The sequence below is a fragment of the Phascolarctos cinereus genome, unplaced genomic scaffold (assembly GCF_003287225.1).
Source record: "Phascolarctos cinereus isolate Bilbo 61053 unplaced genomic scaffold, phaCin_HiC Scaffold_726;HRSCAF=1367, whole genome shotgun sequence".
Classification (NCBI taxonomy): Eukaryota; Metazoa; Chordata; class Mammalia; order Diprotodontia; family Phascolarctidae; genus Phascolarctos; species Phascolarctos cinereus.
The window spans coordinates 153906659-153928230 of NW_027556098.1; the positions used below are offsets into that span (position 1 = coordinate 153906659).

At 38.0% G+C, this 21572-nt stretch overlaps 1 protein-coding gene across 3 annotated transcripts in view; it reads right to left on the reverse strand.

Annotated features, from left to right (window-relative positions):
- Positions 1-21572, reverse strand: part of NCKAP5 (NCK associated protein 5) — a 1104295-nt gene that overhangs the window by 912335 nt on the left and 170388 nt on the right. For all 3 annotated transcript variants that reach the window (XM_021009468.2, XM_021009467.2, XM_078146827.1), the window contains exon 2: positions 12536-12665. In XM_021009468.2, coding sequence (XP_020865127.1) covers positions 12536-12604 — 69 coding nt within the window. In that variant the 5' untranslated portion in view covers positions 12605-12665. The remainder of the gene's footprint in view (positions 1-12535; positions 12666-21572) is intronic.

The window sequence follows — 21572 nt, forward strand, 5'->3', positions numbered from 1 at the left end:
CACTGTAGGAAAATTACTTTGGGGGCTGTTGGAAGACAGGAGGATCGAAGTGGAGTGAGACAATTCAAGGAAACCAATTGGGAGGTGCTGCAATAGTACAGATGTAGGACAATAAGAAAATATCTCTTAATAGAACTAGGTGCCACAACAATTCAGTAGAAATTCAGACAAATTTGATTTCTTATTATAGAAGAATTACAAAATTAGTGCATGAAAGAGACATGGCAGCAGTAATACATCTGGAGTTAAGTGAAGCATTTGATGCAATGTGTCTTGGAATTATTCTTGAAATATTAATTCAAATTGGATTAGAAATGAACTCTGTCACATGTACTGGAAAGTGGAAGAAGCATTGTAAACATGGGAAAGCCAGGGCCAGAGCATTATAAGAAAAAGGAGCATAAAGCGATGAGAAATGCTGCCTAATGCATGACTATGAACCCTGTGGGCACCTAATAAATATTAATTGATAATAATGAACTACAATATAGGGCAGTAAACTAGGAAAATATCTCCAGGCTGCTCAGATACAGCTAATAGATATAGCCTGTGGACTAGGAACCGATAAATAGCTGATAGGAAAGAAAACAAAAGTAATTTGAAAGGTGATGCATCCAGCATTTTGTCTGCAAATAAGGGGGAGATGCCATTAATAAAGTCAGAAAAGCAGGAAAATGGAAAAATCAGATGTATGTGCTGGTGACTGTACTGGAAATGAGTGAGCCAGAATCGTCCAGGTCTAAAGTTGGACACCATTGGAGGCTCCATTGATCCACCCTGGACATCAGGGGACTATTTAGAAAATAAATGCTTCAGTAAACTGAGTGTCAGCCTGGTTTAAAATCAAGAAAATTCTGGCTCAATATCTATAGCATCTCTAAACTTTGCTATAAAGAGAAGTTTTTAAAGCCAATATTCTTAGTCTGAGGTCTGTGGACTTGCTTTTTGTTTGGTTGGTTGGTTCATTTATTTTAAAATATTTTTAAAATTGTATTTCATTGTAATTGGTTACCTTCACAATTTTATATATTGTACTTTATGTCTTTAAAAGGATTATACTGAGAAGGGGTCTATGGACTTTAACAAATTGCTAAAAGGATCTGTGACATTAAAAAGGTTTAAAAATCCTCCTTTAAAATTTACCTCCTCCATGAGGCCTTCTTTGGTCACTCTATCCAGGAGTTATCTTCTCATTTTCTGAACTCCTGGAGCCTTCTCTACTTGAACTCTTCATAAGATCAATGCTTTCAAATTAGTTAGGCCCTCAGAGCTCATCTAGTTCAATCTTTACATTGGAGGAAAATAAGTTCCAGGGAGGTAAAGTAACTTTTTTTTTTTTGGTGAGGCAAATGGGGTTAATGACTTGCCCAGGGTCACAGCTAGGAAATGTCAGGTATCTGAGGACGAGTTTGAACTCAGGTACTCCTGACCCCAAGGCCAATGCTCTATCCACTGCACCACCTAGCTGCCCCTCAAGTAACATTCAAATCAGGATTTGAACCTTAGACCACTGATTCTAAATTCAGCCTTCTTTCAATTGGACCAAACTGCCTCAAGAGATGAGGCAACTGAGACTCAATAAAGTAAAATGATTTGCCTAATGTCACATAAATAGTAAAAAGCAGTTCTGTGTAGCCAGTCTTCTAACTCTAAAGTTGGGGCTCTTTCCACTATAGATGCCACCTTACTGCCAGATCTTACAACTTGATTTAAATTGTAGCCATTTGCTTATTTCCCTAATTGGATTATAAGGATGTTGCTATTGGTTTTTTTCTTGGGGAAGTAGGAAGGGAAACAGGGAAAGAAAACCATATTCCTTTTTATACTCCACAGGATTGTGGACAGAAGAGTTGCTCAATAAATTTCTGTTGATAAGCTGCCTAGGAATCTGAGAGAGAGAGAGAGAGAGACAGGCAGGCAGACAGACAGACAGACACAGAGAGAGACAGAGACAGAGACAGAGACAGAGACAGAGAGACAGAGAGAGGGAGGGAGGAAGGAAGGAAGGAAGGAAGGAAGGAAGGAAGGAAGGAAGGAAGGAAGGAAGGAAGGAAGGAAGGAAGGAAGGAAGGAAGGAAAGAAAAGAAAAGAAAAGAAAAACAGTACAGAGGAAAAGTATCAGAGACAACACTCTGGCTTCTAGCTTAAGGATCAGCTTCTAAGGGAATGATGAAAGCCCCATCTCTTGATATGGACAAAGAACAAGCAAAGAAATATTCTCATGAGGATGATTCTGAGCTGTCAGAGGGATAGAGTAGAAAACTCATCAGTAACCATAGAAACTCCTATGATACGATGATTCCCTTTTTTGAAGGATGGTGAAACACTTGGAGAACGACAAGCAAATCTTGGCATCACAGGAAAATACAGACAGTAAAACAAATGTCGTTGATCATTTGCACTTGTTTCCATTTTAGTGGTTGTGGTATTTTTATATTTTCTTTCTCTAACATAGCATTTGTAAAGGCGTGTATAATAGCTCTCATCATCCCTTTTATTATTCTTTGAGACAACAAGAATCAAATAGAACAAGAGGTTGCAGAAAATGACAGCAAGGTTACCTGAGATCACAGCAGAACCAAGGACAACCTAAGTGAATATAAGTAATTCAGGGGGAGCAGGTCTACTGTACTAATCCTTCAGGTCATGGGCCAGCAATCTACACACAGTGCATGTGCCAAGGGTGACCTATATTATTTCTTCTGGTGACCCAGCAAACAGGGCTGTGAAGGAGGAGGTTTACATGATCATCAGAAGCAGCTTTAAGCAAAACCATAAAGGAAGGGAGTTTTTCATTGATATCTTCTCATCCCCACTACTAATGTTGCTCCTCAATAGCTATCTTCTGTCCCATTCCTCCAGAGGAACTACAGTTCAAACTGACATCGAAGCTGATAACTTGGAACCCTGGTAGTAAGCTGATAAGGGATTAAAGTGTGATTCAGAAGCCTTTGCATTTGAATTGAGGACCCTAAATTGCCCCTGGCCATTACGTAATGCAAAAATGGAAATCCACTCCATCTTCTTCTCCCTGTTCCCAAATGTCTACTTCAGAGCTAATGAGCACTGATGCCCCAGGTTTCCCTGAACTCTGTAGACAAGACTTCCCTATGCTTATATGCATGAATAATCACAATTTCTCCCATTATCTGTGCCCCACTTACTTGGAAGTAAACAAAGATTTGGCATGCCACTTCAAAAATGTTGCCAACCATTCCCTAGCTTAAAGTTTTCAAATTTAATCCCCTGCCTGTGTCTCATTAGTTGTGGAGACCTGAACTCAGCTAGATTTTTCTGTCCCCAGCTTTACTCCAGACCTTCTGAGCTTACCTGAAACTTAGGGATAAAGCTTGGATAAGGACCATGTTGCAACTAGAGTAGTCAGAGGCCTGAAGATCACTGCATCTACAATTTGAGCCCCCTCTTATTGTCATGAACCATACTGAGGCCATTTTAACTCTAGATTCAAGAAGGCTGAACTCTCCCTGAAGACCACGAGGCATTTGTCAATACCCTGTACTTTATTTTTTTTTAAGTGTGGGTAGAAAAGGGAAAGGAGTTCCAATTTGCATACTCAAAATTTGCATGGTGAGGGTTGCCTAGAACATCGTAAAATCAACTCTGAGACTTCTGTAGTAGCTAAAGTAATGTAGTAAATAGGTGATGTGACACAAATTATAAAATGATGTATTAGAAAAGGACTGATTTTTCTAGTATTTACAGAATGAACTATTATTAATAATGCCATTTTTTTCTGCTTGAGAAAAGGTTTGGTGAGACTTGTGCTTTCCAAAATAAATAACTTGGTTGCCTAAGTTATTGCAAATTTGAAGGATGTATTCACCTTCATGAAAAGACATCTAGAGAAGGAAACTTAGCCTTTCACCAAACAATTGAAACAGTCCCTTCCCACCAGGATCTTACATTGTAAGTTTCATGAGAACTGGGGACTGATGGGTTATGGGCCCAAACGGAGACCTTTGCACCTCACCCTAAAAATAATTTAGGTCCCATTTGTCTTTGGGCCCCAGAAAACCCTTAAACTTTCTTTGGCCTCACTCTGGTCTCAAACTGTTGCCTGAGGCTATATACTCAACTGGGCTTTTCTTATCTCTTATTCTTATTCTGAGGGACCATCACTCTCTTCTCCTAGGCCTTACCTCCCTTTGGACCCCTAATGAAGAAGCCTAATCTTTGACATCCTAATGAAGAAGCCTAGTCTTTGATATTTCCCACTTTTGGTCTTATGCAGACCCTATTCAACCTCTTCCTTCCAGTTCTTTGTTACTCTAATAAAGCCTAGCCCTTCATTGTCTATTCAGGGTGACCCTATTCAGACACTCACATTCTCCCTAACTCCTCCCCTAGTAACCCAGATCCTCTTCCCAGCCTCTCCTCTCAACACCCTAAAATTAGGTGGCCGTATATAAGATTCATTCTGGCCCCCATTTAAACCCTGAGATTTCCTCATGCCTGCTCATCCTTATGGGCATCACTAATGTTCAGATTTTTAAAGACTATGTCCTGTGTGGTTCATCTCTAATAATACCTTGTATTTCACTGAATGAAGACTTGGGTTGAATTCATTCAGACAGGACCCACATGTTGTGGTTTGGGGGTCCCAGCACCCCAAAAATCTATACCTCATCAGTACTACCTCCAATATTTCTTGTGTAACTGCCTGTAGCTTAACTCTGGGGGTGTAGTGGGTAAATATTTATTGATTGCCTTATTGAAATATAAAAGGTAGAGGACCATATGACTGTAATAATTTTGATGAAACTTACCCAGAAGGGGAACACAGACTAGGTGACCTCTGGGGGTCTTTTCAGTGACTCTAATTCAAATTATGCTTTGTAGATAATAGTGATGTCTGTGCAGCTGATACAACGGACAGTTCTAGAGTTTTGGAGAATTGGGAGGAATCCATCAATCACCAAGGTAACAATTACTGCCATCTGCACTTAAAAGTGAAAGCTCCCTGTCTTTCAAATTAAGAGGAAATGTTTACTGTTGAAATGTGAGTTGCTTACTTCCTCACCTCCTGATGGCTCAATGCTATCACAGCTTCCAAGTGTCAGATCACTGAGTGTACAGCCTGGGAATGATGCTTGCAAATAAAAAGCACAGCTTGAAACACCGACTTTTTCTGATCAAAAAGTATCCTGGGGACAGCTGAACAGTCTAGGGTCAAGAAAAGGCCTTGATTTCTAGTGTGATTTTTATTATCATCAAAGAGAGGACTGTACTTGCCCTGAATTTACAGCTACTCCATAGACTCCTACTGGTAGTGGCAGCTTTTCAGTCAGAGCTTTCTGTGTATTGAACCTTCTCCTTTACTTCTCCTCTCTTCATCCCCATCAGATTTTTTTTTGTTTCACTTACAGGATACTTTCTTCTTTAGAAGAAAGATTTATAAAGCAAAATATGGTCATTTGCAAAGACCACGTCATTACCTATGTGTGTGTGCATGTGCATTCAAAGACACATACACAGCCACACACATGAATTCCAAAGTTTAAATTAAGATTAAGAACCACTGGCTCAAATTCCCAAATGGGAGCAACTTCATCACATGTGCAGTAAGGTTCTTCATTCTGTGGTTTCCTGTCTGAAGAGTGTAATTACATCAAAATACACTTCCTACACAACCCTTTGCAATTTGATTATGTGTTAAATGTAATGAAGCTAATAGTCCCCTTGTTCTTAGTCAAAACAGTATGTTATGGGTTGGGACTACAATCTGTAAAGGGAAATAGTTGGTGCCTCTTGATACTCTGAAATTTTGTCTAAGATCTCTAAAGTGATGGAAATTCAAGGCAGTTTCAATTACAGGATTTAGATCTGGAAAGAAATCTTTGTGGTTAATCAATTAATAAATATTTATTAAGTACCTACTATGTGCCTGGCACTGTACTAAGCATTTGGTCACGCTCTCAGTTTATGAAGAGTAAAAACCAAAGAAATGTAGTGACTTGTCCAATCTCAATAAGCTAATGAGTATCTGAACCAAAACTTGAAGCCAGATCCTCTGACTTCAAATCCAGAGCATACCTCCTCCTTGAACCCCACCCTGGTGTTATCAAACGAATGACTTTACTGCAAGTGGATCAGTAATGGAATCATGAGCACCATGAGCAGCAGCAGTAGCAGAACCACCTGACATTATGAGCTCATATAGCAATCTGACTTCCAGTCAGCCTTCAGCTAAAACTACTTTCTTTAAATTTCTTAATTAACAAATTCATGATCTTTTCTCAATCCTCATCCTTCTTGACTTCTCTGTAGCATTTAGCACTGCTAACTGCCATCCTCTCCTTCTGCCTACTCCTTCCTCTGGGATTTCCTGTCATTATGTTCAGATGGTTCAGGACCTACGTCTCTGACCACTTCTCCATCTCCTTTCCTGGAACATCATTCACATCACATGCCTTTAACTTTGACTGTTCTCCAAGGCTCTGCCTGGGTTCTCCTCTATTCTTTCTATATATACTCTCTTGATGACCTCATCAGCTCCCATGAGTTTAATTATCTTGCGTATGCCGATGATTTGCAAATCAATATACCCATCCTCCATCTCTTACCTGAGCTTTTTTCCTGTATCAGAAATAACCTATCAGACATTTCAAACTGGATGTCCTATAGACTTCTCAAATGCAATAGGTTAAAAACAGAACTCACTTTTCTCCCAAACCCACCACTCTTCCAAACTTGCTCATTTCAGCAAAAAAGAAAACCAAAACTCTCAACATCCTTCCAGTTTCCCAAGTTCACAATACTAGCTTTACTGTTACTTTCTTCACCTCACAAATCCAACTAGTTGCCAAATTCGGTCATTTCTACCTTTTTATCTCTTCAATCTACCCCCTTCTCAATGCTCACATAGTCACCAACTTAGATTATGCCCTCTTCACTTCTTACCCAGACCATTTCAATGACCTCTTTATTAGCCTCCCTGCCTCAAGTTTTTCCTTATACCACTCCATCCTCCTCACAGCTGCCAAAGTGATTTTCCTTAAGTACAAGTCTGATCATATTACTTCCTTCCTTCCCCCCCTCCAAAGCTCCAGTCATTCCCTATTGCCTCTAGAATAAAATAAACAATTCTCTGGCACTTAAAGTCTTTTGAAAATTTTCCTCAAACTACCTTTCCAGCCTCACATATGTTACTTACCTTCTCACTCTACTGTCCAGCCAAATTGTGCTTGCTATTGTGTCAAAGCTGGAACTCCATCTCCTATCTCCATGAGCTCAGTCAACAGTATGTTGAAAGAGAAGCACTGAATATCCAAGTCACATGGACTTATTTACAGAAGCATAGGACTTCATGATAGTGAGGCAAGACCAGGTCAGTGACACCAAAAATTGCAGAAAGTTTATTGCTGAGGATCTCAGGCTTATTGATTGGTGCAATTTACAACAGGAATCAGGAGAAATGGTATAACTTAACACCATGGGCTTGGGAAACAAGTTAGAATTTACTTAATAATTAAAAATATATAACCAAGTAGACCACCAGCACGTCACTATCATTCATAAGCTAAGATAATGAATTCTTGTATTAGAAGACACTTGATATAAGAAATCCCAAAATATTCTTGATAATTCCACAAATAAACTGTAATGAAATGGAACAATTATTAAAGATAGAATTGTTGCCAACATCGATCCAGACATGACATTGATCCATGAAAAATAAGATAAGCAAATACTCATAATTTTCAACTGATATGGAACAACAAATATTCAAAATCTAGAGCCCTATTCCTGTGGGAGTAGGATAAAGTATTTATCATGTCTTTCAATCTGCTTCTTGAGTTGTCTCAGAGATGCTTTCCATGAACCTGCAAAAGATAAGCTCCTATCCCAATACTCTAACTCAACAACAAGTGGATATTTTATCCATTTTTGTAATAGTCAACAGAATTTAGGGTTGGGTCTGTGTCTTCATTAAGATAAGGAATTCCCCATGAGTATACAATTCTACCAATGCAGATAGGCATCAGTTCTGCAGTTTAAACTCTCCAAGAGTTGCCCAGGTCACTCTTGAGTGATTTTCTCAGGGTAACACACACCAGTATGTATCAAAAGCAGGACTTAAACTCAATACTGCAGGACTCCAAGGCTTGATCTCTATCCAGTATGCCACACATACATACATATGCATATATACATATATATGTATATAAACATACACATATATGTATACATACATACATACATACTTATACACACACATACACACACACACACATATATATATATTCAAAATATCTTTTGAGTCTCAAAATAATCCAGTGGTTAGGAAGGGGAGGTATTTTAGGTTTTATTATTATCATTACTCCCATTTTATTGAAAAGGAAACTAACAGAGAATTTAAATGAATTGTCCAAGGAGACAAACCAAGTGTCAGAGGAAAGATTCAAACCCAAGTCTTTTCTCTGCTCCCAAGCCTGGCATTCATTTTACTATGCCACATGACCTTTTCCTACATGAAGGGCAGCACATAACACGCAGGATCATGTTAAATTTATTTGGCATAAACCATATTATGGGAAGTAATTTTTCCCATTTCTAGCAGCTATTGAGCACCCACCATATATTAATGAAGACATGCAACCATGTGTGAACATGTTTTATCTCAGGGTTTCCCACTGTCATGGAGTAAAGGTATCACTAACAGAATCTGATTCCAGATAACCAAAGGAAAATAGAATGGTCTTTAAAAAAAAATGCAACTCCTATACATGATATCATGAGTTTTTAGAGAATCTATTGTGTTTTTTTCCCAAGTCAGAGCTAAGCAACACAATCTCATTGTCACGGAACTTTTAAATGACGACAAGCCATGAAAGTCAACTAAATGATATTCATTTTCCAAAAGAAATAGATAACCAGGAACCCCAAATCCCTAGGCCTGTTCAGTAGGCTTGTATGAACAAAAACCTAGACCTGAAGTAATAGCTGGGCAGTAGTATCATAGATGAATTTCACACACATACTTACAAAAGATCATCCACAAAGTGGAGAAGTTTGAGGTCAATCACCAAGCACTTATTAAGTATTTGCCCTGTGTTGGGCATGAAGTCAAGTAGTTCAACTCACACATGGGGTCAAGGCAAGAAGTATTTATTACATGCTTAGTATGTGCCAAGCACTGTGCTAAGTGCTGGCAATACAAAGAAAGGGAAAATTCATCTCTGCCTTTAAGGAGCTCACAATTTTTATAATGGAGGAGCTAGGAGTGTTAGCACAAAGCTGTAATCCCTGTTCCCTAAGAGGCTGAGGCTTGTGTATCTCTTCAGTTTGGAAGTTCTGGTCCACAGTAAGCTAAATGGATTGGTTCAGTACATCCAGTAGCAGCATGGTGAACCTATGGGAGGAGAGGGCCATCAGAATTCCTAAGGCAGGGAGAACTCGTCTAGGCCCTCAATGGTGCAGGCCAAAACTCCCATGACAATGAACATAGAGATAGGTTTCATGAGAGGCTTCTGCTCTTCCAGCCTGAGTGAGACAGAAAAACCTAGTTTCAAAAGGAAAATAATTACAATCTAGTGTGGGAGGAAATATGCAAAGAAGATATATACAGGATAACTTGGAGGTAATCTCAGAGGGAAGGCACTAACATTAAGGAGGATTGGAAAAAGCTTCTTACAGAAGGTGGGATTTTGTGGAGAGTTGGCTTAGATTTTAGGTTTGGTGGCTTGAAGAGGGCAAGAAGATGGAAGGTGGAGACAAGCAAGGAGAGAATTCCAAGTACTGGGGGTGGGGGACAGGCAGGGAAAAGGTCTGGAGTCAAGAAACAGAGAAATGAACAGGAATCTCCTCAACAACATATCCAATGAGGGACCATCTAGCTTTTGTTTGAACACCTTCAGTGAGGGAAATTTTCATCACTCAAGGCAGTCCAAGGTCTAATTGTTAGAGAATTTTTTCCTTTTTTAAAAAGTTGAAATCTCTGTCTGTCTCTCTCTCTCTCTCTCTCTCTCTCTCTCTCTCTCTCTCACTCTCTCTCTCTCTCTCTTCAACTTGTATCCATTGCTCCTAGTTTTGATGTGTGGGGTCATGCAGAATAAATTTAATCTCTCTTTAAACACCTAAAGATAGCAGTATCAAGTCCCTGCCCCAAAGTCTTTGCTTTTCCAAACTAAACATCCTCAAATGCCTCAATTCAGGATCCTTTCACCACCACCACCACCCCCTTTTCAGTGTCCTCTCCCCCATGCATAGTCCAGCTCCTCTGAACTTTAGACACACAGTGCTTTCATACTACAATACTGTGGGCTGGCTAATAAAAGTGCCCTTTCCAGACCTCCCATCCTATCAAAGCCGCATGGTTTGGATTGGTCTGTGGAAGTCATGCTCTCAATTGTCACTTGCAAAGGCTCAAGGCAGGGTGTATTTAAGCTCTGTGTGTGTGTGTGTGTGTGTGTGTGTGTGTGTGTGTGTGTGTCTGTGTGTCTGTGTATGTGTGTGTGCCTATGTGTGTGAGAGAGGGACTGACAGAGACAGAAAGACAGAGACAAACATAGGGGGAGAGAGAGAGAGAGAGAGAGAGAGAGAGGAGAGAGAGAGAAGAGAGAGAGAGAGAGAAAGGAGGGGAGGAGAAGACAGAAGAGGGGAAAAGAGGAGACGAGAGGAGAGGAGAAGTCAGGTGAGGACAGAAGTCAGAAGAGGAGAGGAGAGGAGAGGAAAGATGGATCATTTTCACAGTATGGTAAAAACCAAGGACTGTTCAAAATAAATGTTAAATTTCGGCGAACATTTAGTTTAAAAAAAAGATGTATTTTTTTCTGTCATCCAAGTTCACAGAGCCCCTAAAATCTATTCATGAGGTGCACTGATCCCTGATTATGAACCTCTGCTATAAGGTCTTTAATTGATGGTAACTGATGATGATGATGATGATGTTGATATCTGTAAGCTTTATGGTTTACAAAGTACTCTCAAAAAGTTTTTTTACCCCGTTTGATCCCATTACACAGTTCTATGAGATGGGTAAAGCAGATGTCATTATCTCTATTTGACAAATGAGGAAAGCCAGATATATCAACTTTGAGTGGCTCATTCAAGGTCACCTGAACCCATATCTGCTGATTCTAAGTAGAGCAAGCTTTCTTGCCTTGCTTTTTCCAGAAGTTTATTAATAAGGGACAATGTTATAATCTAAGGTCAACCAAGGTCATCAATGATAATCAATGATAAGCTGTATGGAGGTAAGAAGACTGTCCTGGTGTCAATTCAAATCATACAGTATAGGCAGTTATCGATTCTTCCCTATGATTATATTTGCATACCAAGACTACTTCACATTCCTATTTTAGATTGATGGTGACAAGGAGATGAGGGAAAGCATCTTTGAACATCTACCCTTTGCTCTACCCCAGTCCTCTCAAATGCTCCCCAAAAACACACACAGCTTTCACCTCTTTTCTATCCAGAGACAGAGAGAAGTAGGAAACAAACTAGAGAAAGTGCATCATATTGGGAAAAGAGTTTAGACTAAAACAATGAAATTGTGCACTGGCAAGGTGTTGCTTAATGTATAATTCACATGTACCCACACATCTGTGTGCCCAGTCAGAGCTTGAATCTAAAATATTCAGAAAAGGATCTGACCTGATGCTAAGATCTATGCTAATACCTTTTACGATTCCCAAAAATTTCCTTCTTTGACTAGTCAGAGAGGTGAAGACCACAACACCTGGAGAGGACACAATTATTTTGGAGACTCAGAACACAACTCTGTCTGCAATGTCTGGAAATTTGATTTATAAAATCTAATCCTGGAAGAGGAAAAAAAATAGAACTACATCTCCATTTCACTCTCTGGGTCCATGGAGAAAGAAATAACCCACTTCATTCCATTAGCTCTTTCTCCCCATGAGCACTGAATTGGTAAAGAAAGGCTGATACAATGTGGCCCAAAGAGGGAGAAACAGTTGGTGAACTTCTGAATGAGAAATGGCTTAGTCTCTTTCCACAGACAGGCTCAATCTCCATCACTGTAAATATCCAACCAGATGGTGGGTTTTCAAAAACAACTTACATCTACACAGAAACTTGGAAAGAAAAAGCATAATATTCCATTCAACCAACCCACATACCCACCTCCAAATTTCAGGAGCCAAATTGGCTCTTTCAGAATTGTAATACATACATTCTTATTAGTCTGGTCTATAACATGAGGATAAATTTGTGATGGGAGAACTCCACATAAAGACCTTATATTTAGCAATAACTGTACAGTGGTGTTTTTGTGTAAGGTGTTGTCTCCTTTAGATGGAATTACAGTAATTATATGTAATGTTGACAGATTATGACATTCACCTATTAAGATACTAGACAAACATTCCTATAATTTGCTGCCTTTTGAGTTTGTAAAAAATAAATGAAAGGAAATCCCCAGGGATGCTGCTAATGGGGTATCTGGAATGGTAGTTTCAAAGGCACAGGGTTCAGGAAATAACAGTCAAAGAATAATGCTTTTTAAGCCAAAACATATAGAACAGTAAATGAATATTTTAGTACTTACCACAAGACTGCTGTCTAGAGACAACCTTTTTCCAAAGTCCCTTTTCTCGAGATGTCTTTTCCCTTCCATGGATGAAGGTATTTATTTTCCTTTGTGATTTATAAGAAATCTCAGGCTGTTTCCAGGGTCACTGCAAAAAGGCAACATGTGTTCTACTATCCACGTTAACATTTCTCGGACGTTCACTATTAACTCTCTAACCAGACACAAATGGTAGGTAGAGAACTAGGGCTTTTACAACCTCCACACCCTTGAGGGGTTGCTAACTTTGGTGGCTGTCTTTATTGAGGCCCCGGTGTTTTTATAGGTTTTGCTAACAGAGCTGGGGAATGGGTTTGCAGGGCTAATCAGCAGACTGTGGAAAAAAACAAACAGTCCATTTCATGCCACACTTGTTCCACACCAGCCTCTTTCTATTGGCATGACTCACTCTGTTACTATGTACATGGATGCTTTCTGCAAATTCCATGAAACTAAATTGACAAAATTGTCCTCTACAACCGATATTTGCTGAGCTCAGGTTACCTGAGATTCATTGAAGGGAGAAGCAAAATACTCCCACCTACCTTCGAATGTTAAATGTATCATTAAAATTCAAGTTTTCAAATTCTATTCCTTTTAAATATTTGATAAGTCTCATTGGGTACATTCCCTTTGGAACTGCTAGACCACGAAGAAAAACAAAACAAAACAAAAAACCAGACCATATCATTATAAACAACAACTATTTACCAAAAGACTTCTTCCTGAACTTGGAATCAGGAGAGCCCTAGGTTCAAATCTTGACTCTACCACTTATTGGATATATGACTATAGATAAGTCACTTAACCTCTTTGAGCCTTAGTTTCCTTATTTGTAAAACAGGGACCACCATGTATGCAACAACCTACTTCATGGAGTTGTTGTGAGGAAAGAACTTTGCAAACTTAAGTTGATTTTAATTTAATGTTATCATCATGTTACCAATTTCCAAAGATGAGGGTAAAATTAAAAATTTACTTAACATTAAAACTCAATGGAACATAATTTAATCTTTCTCGATTATCCAAAAGGCACCTCTGGATCTTGTATTAGTCACAAACTTGAATGATAATGGTATTGTTGATAGAAGTATACAGCCAGTTAACAGATATTTCAAGTTAAATGAGTGCCAGATAAATTGATTTTTTATTGAAAATTTAAGTGGATTTTAATAAAACAATAATAGTGTTACCATCTCCAATGCATATAGCACTTGACTATTTACACCTTGATTTACTTACATCATTTTATTTGATCGTCCCAACTTGGGCAAGACAGTTAGGTGTTAATGCTAAATGGTATTCCCCCTTGGGAACAAAGTCTGTTTTTCATATTTATATTGCCAACACCTATTTTGGAACCACTGAGTACTTAACTGAGGTTTGTTGAATTGAAATATTTGCTGAACTCCCATTTTTACAAATAAGGATATTGAAGCCCAGACAGATTAAGTGACTTACTTAAAGTCAAATAGTAAAAGGTAGCGTTGAATCCAGGTCTTCTGACTCTCTTCATTCTTATTCTCAGAGGGCTTCCATTCTAAGATACAAATATTGGCTAATTCCCCTTCTTTCTTTACTAATGTTTGCTTGCACAAGCAAAGATATTGAAGAAAGCCAAGGAAAGGACCAATTACAAGCAGCCCTGGTAAAAATGTTAAGATGGTTAAAACAAAAGAAAACCAAACCTCCTGCCTGATCGCTTTCCCTGATTATAGTGTGTCCACCTTCCAATCAATTCTAAATATCATTCTCAGACTGATTTTTCTAAAACAACTATTTCATTTTTCTGCTGTCCTGTTCAGGCCCCCATGGCTCCCCATTGCCTGTAGGATAAAAATCCAAATTCTTTATCCTAACATTCAAGGCCATTTTCCCCCTTTCCATTCTAACCAGGTCAGTTTCCTTAATGTCTATGATTCCAGGTAAGAATGTTTTCATGCTTAAGGACTGATTCTGATGGTAGAAATTGCGAATGTCATAACAAATTAGAAAGGAGGATACTTGAGAGCAGGGGAACCTCTCAGCATCCCACAAATCATGACTCCTCTCTACATATAAGGCAGGTTCTTTACCACCTCCACTGGTGGTTAAATCTTTTCATGGCACATTTGTTTGCTGCCTACAGTTAACCACAGGAACACAGAGAGAGTGTAACAGCAACAAGGGACTGGGCAACCAAACACATACATGTTTATCTCTAACGGTTTCTTTCAAAGAAACTGACAATCATTCTTAACACCAAATACATACATTCCTGATACTGGGAGATGCATCCAGGAGCTTTTTACTCTAGACTTGAATTCTGTAATTAGTTCAAGTACAATTGCAAAGGGCTTTCAGAAACTGAAAGGCTGCACCAACATCATTTGGTGAAAAAGCCAATTTCTGTGTCTTTGATGACTTAACCAGTATCATAATCATCCCTTGTCTCCCTCTAATGCCTCATTATCTCTTTGTCCCTCTCCCTAGGGGTTCTGAAATGTCTTCCCAAACTATGAGGTGCTTACTCATAATAATGTAAAAATTAACACAGAAAAAATAGGGCAACTGCTCTCAAATAGTGTGATAACATTTGAATTTTTTTATTTAACCAACTCACCAATAAATATTAAGTACCTATGATATGCAGGAAATATGTACTAGTGATACAAAGACAACAAAGAAACCCTGTCCTAGAGTAGCTTATAATTTATAGAGGGAAAAAAACACATAAACATATAAATATATTTGAAATATGAGCATAGAGGTTGGACTTGTAATATCACTGGTGTAGGGCTGGGGTTGGAAAACTATAGCCTGAGGGTCAGATCTAGCCTACTGCCTGCTTAGCTCCTGAGTTGAGAATGGGTTTTTATATTTTTAAATAAATAATTATATTTTAAAATGTAAAAATCTTCCTTATATTCCATTACAGTATAGTTTGGGTAGTACAAAAACAAGCTGGGCATGCAAGTGATCACCTTGTCTGCCCCTCAGTATTAAAGAGTTGCCTAGAGCACTGAAAGATTAAGAGACTTAGCCAGGGTCACACAGCTAATAAGCATTGGAGGCAAGACACATGAGTCTTCCTGGCCCCAAGGTCAACTCTGTCCACTACATGATGATGCCTCACTATTAAAAATAAATGCAAAATAAATATAAGTCATTATAGGGGGAAGGCATGGATAGCTAGAAGGATCAAGAAAGGCCTCAGGAGAGTTGGGCTGGGAAGGTAACAAGTTCAGGGTTTTTTTATTTAAGAAATTTTTTCTAACATTTTCTAGGCAAATGCACTAATTATTAATAGAGAAAATATCTTTTTTTTTATTTCACTGTTGATATTGAGCCTGGTGAGACAATTCAAAACTTTTTTCCTCATCAATGAATTTGAGGACCTGGTTGACCTTGAAGTCCTAGACAAGTAACCTGACTGTCTCCCATTTTTCTTTCTTCATCAGCCCTGCTACTTTTCATCAGCTATTTTTGTACAAATTTTCTCTACTTGACAGTTAAGCTCCTTGAGAAAGCAGTGTACAACTTCCTCTCCTTTCATTTCCTTCTAAACCCACATGCCCACTCCAAAAGCTAGCAATGAACTCTTCATTGCCAATTCTTACGATCTCTTCTCAATCTTTGACCTCTACCCAACAGTTGACATTGGCTCAGACCTTTTCATAGACCTTATTCCCCATCGCATACACTGTGATTCAGCTACATTGGCATACTTCCCCTAAAACACTACTTTATCTCCGGTCCCATGATTTTGCCCTATCTCCCATGTCTAAAATGCTTTTTTTGTTTCATTTTTGTTTGTTTTATTTGTTTTCTTTTTGCTTTGTTTTGGGTTGGGTTTTTTTTTTTTTGGTGAGGCAATTGAGGTTAAGTGACTTGCCCAGGGTCACATAGTTAGCAAGTGTCAAGTGTCTGGTCTGAGGCATCACCTCGATGTCCCACCTAAAATGCTTTGACCTAGTACTTCTTCTTAGTTTCTGTAGCTTCTTTCAAACTCAAATCTCACCTTGCACAGGCCTTTTCCAATCCTTCCAGCTATGAATTCCTTCTTCTTTCAGATTATCTCCATCTACTCAGTATATGTCTTATTATTACTACTTATATGTCTTCTCATATACTCCTCAGAATATGTATCTTATTTATATGTTTTCCCTACTAGAATCTATTCTGCCTAAGAGCAAGGAGTATTTTATTTTATTTATTTATTTGCCTTCCTGTATTGATGAACTGACTCCCCATATCACTAGGTTAAAGAGAAAATAAATGTATGACTAAAGCAAATATGCTTGGAAAGTTCACCTCACCCATTTCTAGTGGCAAGAGTGGGAAGTGGTCAGCAATCTGATAAAAAACAGGAAATTAAGCTTTCTTTTAACAGACAATGACTTAAGATTATTTTCTTTACAATTCTATTGCCAGCTAATGAAACTTTCATTTCCAGATATTTAAAACTCTGAGTTGGTCTAAATAAACTCCCTTGTAATTTTCCTTGCAATTTAAATGGTCCAAAGTATTAGATAGGCTTTTTAACATTTCTAATGATACCAATAATTCCTGTTTGCACTTAAATTTTATTAACAGGCAGCAAAGTATTCGAGGAGCAATAATTGAATAATACTATTAAAGGAAACCTTCAAGGCATATTTTCCACCTTATATTCTACATGTGTACATTTTGAGTATAAAGTAAAGACAAATCTTCTATCCAAATTTATTTCTCCCCCTGATTTATTTTTTTTCCTCCCCTGCTTTGAAATACTAATTGCATAGCCAAAAGATTCTTTAGGAAAACCTACTTTGACCCTATCAGGACAGAGCAGGTTAAATCAAAGGAACAGCTAAGCTTCTGGACAGTAACTCAGACAGGACAAGGTAAAAACTAATCTGCTTTTAATCCTCTATGCTTCACTCAATCCCACCCCACCTTTTTGTGAGTCTTCCAATATACCTTTGAGAAGAAAATGTCAGTTAGTTTAGGCTACAGTGTAGGGTAAGCTGTGTGACTGGTCCTTATTCCCCTTTAAAAGCTACTTAAATACCCCAACTCAAAACCTGAAAGGAAAGGATATCCTGATTGTAAATATTGTCTATTAATCACTTATAGATCTTCTCTCTATATTTAATGTCATTCTCTCAAAAATATATGAAGCCTTGCTTAAAAAACAAAACAAACAAAAAACCTTTATGTATCAGTGGGAAAAAGTGTTAGATCTACATTCTAAATAGTTTTTCTACTAATTTTGGTAACACTCAGGATGAATCATTGTTCTATAACAAATAAGAGCTCAAAGTTCAAAGACTACTATGGATTCCAAAGGGCTATAAAAGACCAGGGTTCATCATTCACAAAATTCATTCTCCATCCCCCCTCGCATCTCTCCATATGCAATACCCCTTCCTCAAATTAAAGAGCAAAAATATTCTAAGGGGAAGGAATTCTGGGTTTGAAGAGAAGAGTACTGTGTGTCAATAGTTTAGATGGGTTTTAATTTTGTTCCCTATTACTTACAATTACTAACTTGACTATCTGAGACCTAAATTCACTTTTGATAAACCACTCCATTCCACTCCATTTCACTCAATTGAACACATATGAGAACAGTTTTATTTATGTATTCATCTTGGTTTTTATTAGAAGACACATTGGATGGTTTAGGCTTCTGACCCTGATGTCATGGGTGGAGTCCATATTTTTAAGTAGACTGAAGCAATGATATCAGAGATGAATGGAAAAGAGAATTGTCTGGATTTAAAAGCTAGACATAAGTGAGCATATTCAAATTCATGTGTTTTTTCAATACTGAAGTGCCTTCTGCAATCAGCAAAAGCATCCTGAAGCAGATTGACCACTAGAAAACTGAATGGTAATAGTTCTGAAAGACAGATTTCCCAAATGGGATGTTCTTCATCTTTGTCAGAGAGTTTAGCAGTTGGAAACAGTCTCAGAGGGATGTCACAATAGCCCATCACTGTGAAGTAGGAGAAAATTCTGCATGATGATAAAAATTGGTTTGTGAAAATGGTTTCATGGGTACATCCACATTAAACTCCCTGCTTAGAATACTCAACAGCCCCAGGTTGATGATTTAAATGCTAAACAGTTCCAAAGTAGCATTGCCTTATGGGCTTACTGTTTCGATAGACATCTGACCTCCTACATTTAGAGCTGGAAAACTCAAGCGAGATCTAATTCCAAAGCACTTAACTCCTATTTTACCTGTAGAATCTTTGCCAGAGAAATATAAAGTGCTGCCTACTAAAGGCCAGTATAGTCAGATAGGAAAAGAATTGTGACTGTCTTGAACACAAATTTTTGAGGAGTTGAGAAAAAGTAAACCTACTAGCCTCAAGAAGCTCCTTCAAGGGGGCAGCTAGGTGGTGCAGTGCATACAGCACAGGCCCTGAATTCAGGAGGACCTGAGTTCAAATCCAACCTCAGACACATAACACTTACTAGCTGTGTGACCCTGGGAAAGTCACTTAACCCCATTGCCTAGCCAAAAAAAAAAAGAATTAAAAAAAAAAGAAGCTTCTTCAAATTTATCAAAGATTGAGCACCAACTGTGTAATGAACACTGTCCTAGGTACTAGGAGAGACATGATTAAATCAGAAGTTGCTGCCTATATAAAGTTCACAATCTAAGAGAGATTTGTTACTTGTACAAAAATCACTGTAACACAATAAAAAACATTTGTGAGAGCTTCAAGGTGCACTGGGAAGTTGGGGGTGGGTAAGGGGAAATCATTGTAGACAAGAGAGATTAGCAATGATCCCCAAAGATCACTGTGTCAGAATTCACCAGCATAAAATGGGGAAAGGCTGCTCTCATAGCTCCTTTTTCCAAATGCTCATGAACTTAGCAAATCACCAGGGAGAAGTGATCATTCCCCCAATTCTAAATGATCCTTCATTATACTGCTCTGCATTAAACTGATGTGATCAAAGAGATTCATCTTCTTCATTCAACATTTAGCAAATAATGACTGAGTACTTACTGTGACCAATAGTAAGTTGGTCATACAATACATACGTAATACATACAACAGTATGTATTAAACACTATTGGGGACACAGATATAGAACACTACTTTCTCTTTGAATGCAAGTTCCTTAAGGGTAAAGATCTCTTCCTATTGGGACACTGTATCTCCAGCAACTAGCACAGCACCATGCTTATACTATAAGAGCTTAATAAATGTTCATTGAATTGAATGATAACATTGCCTTCAAAGAACTTACAATCCTGTAGGAAAGAGAAGCCATGTGCAAATAACACAATCCAGTGTATTGTAAATGCCATATTTGTACATAGAAAACAAGCACAAGATGGAGCAATCTTGTTGAATGAATTGAATTAATCGGTGAATGAATTTAACTGAATAAATGAATGAAAAAAAATGAATGAGTCTGGACAAGAGAAAGAGTGCTCCAACTGAGGTTCTCGGAAAAAGCCTGCTCATGTTGTCCTGTTGTGATGCCCTGCTAAGTCAGGGTGTCGAATACTCATCAGACAAAAAAAAAAATTCCATCAGTATCTAATCATACTGCATGGTCTAAAACATAAGGGATTGTAAATAAACGACTTCCACGTCTTTTTCTGTGCTCCTCACCTCTTCTGCACCTTCTTTCCTTTGTTTTTCTTTTCCTTTGTGTTTTTATTTCTTTCTGCTTAGCTCTTTCTGTCTTTTTTTCCTATTTAGTTGGTTTATGAAATGTTTCTGATTCATTATAAGAAGGGCCTATAGACAGCTTTTAAGCCCTTCAGGGGAAAGTCTCTGTAGAAATCTAATAAATAAATAAGATGCAGCCTATAACCCCAGTGGATTAGAGGAAAATTTAGATAAGCAATTGAGGAAGGAGAATCTTAACACTGTGTCATCTGCTAACGTTAATGAGTTAATTAAATTAGAAAAATTCCACTGCCAAAAGCTAAAACACTCAGTTAAGTAGGATGCTAGGGGAATTAAATGACAAGTGTTATTCAATGCATTCTGCTCAGGCTTATGATTTTTTTTTCCTTGTATGCTATAGAGAGCTAGACTTAAAAAGCCATCTAATTTCAGGAGAATATTTTCCATCTGGGGCCAGTTGGGCAGAGTATGCTGCCCACTCTGCAAAGCCTGCTGGAGAAAAATACTTGTTAAAGAAACTGTTTATGAAAAAAAAAATTATGAAAAAAATAATCCAAAGAAGACTTACAGTGACAACCTCTCTAAACACAGTTATATCTATTATTTTCTCCTAAAACAGCTTTGCACATAAATGAAGAATTGAAATTATTCTGGAAATGGATACAATAAAATGGTCATTGTTGCATCTGTGCTAAAGCCTTATTACAATTCTGAAACATTCTTCCTTACGTGGAAGCTTTCTTAAGATAAGTTCTTTGCTCTCCTTTTTTGGGAAAGCTCCCCAATGACCTACCTGATGTGAATAATTCAAAGAGCCAGGCAAACCAAATCAAGATTAAGAGATTAAGCCTAAGAAAGCCATTACTGTGCTTAAAACAATACAAGGAATTTCAATAAACCATAAAATGGTAGAATATGGCATTAGAGATGTTATAAGTAATAACAGCTGTCAAAATTAAATCCTTGAGAAAAGTTTCTAAGATGTTTATCTTGCCCTCTCCTTGTTTAATTAAATGAAGAGGACTATTCATTCATGAGAAAGGGGGTAGGTTAGAAACTCATAAAAGGACATAACATTGAGCAATCGCCCACCTAAATGGGTATCCTATCCCCAGAGAAGTTTAGACTACTTCCCTTCTTAAAAATAGCTATAGCAATTTCTTTGTTATGCTGTTTATTCTTCTTGCTATCATCTTTGCCTATTATGAACTGGGAAGATTTAATGAGCAGAGCCTCTAATAACTTTGATATTTTTATGATTTTGATTAGCTATTCATTTTTGTCCTGGATAAAGGCCAAAGGTGGAGGAGGTCAGGTGCCAGAGAAGTAGACCAAGGATGTAAAAAAGGCCAAAGTGTCTAGCTTTCTTGTTTTGTTTTGTGGGTTGCATC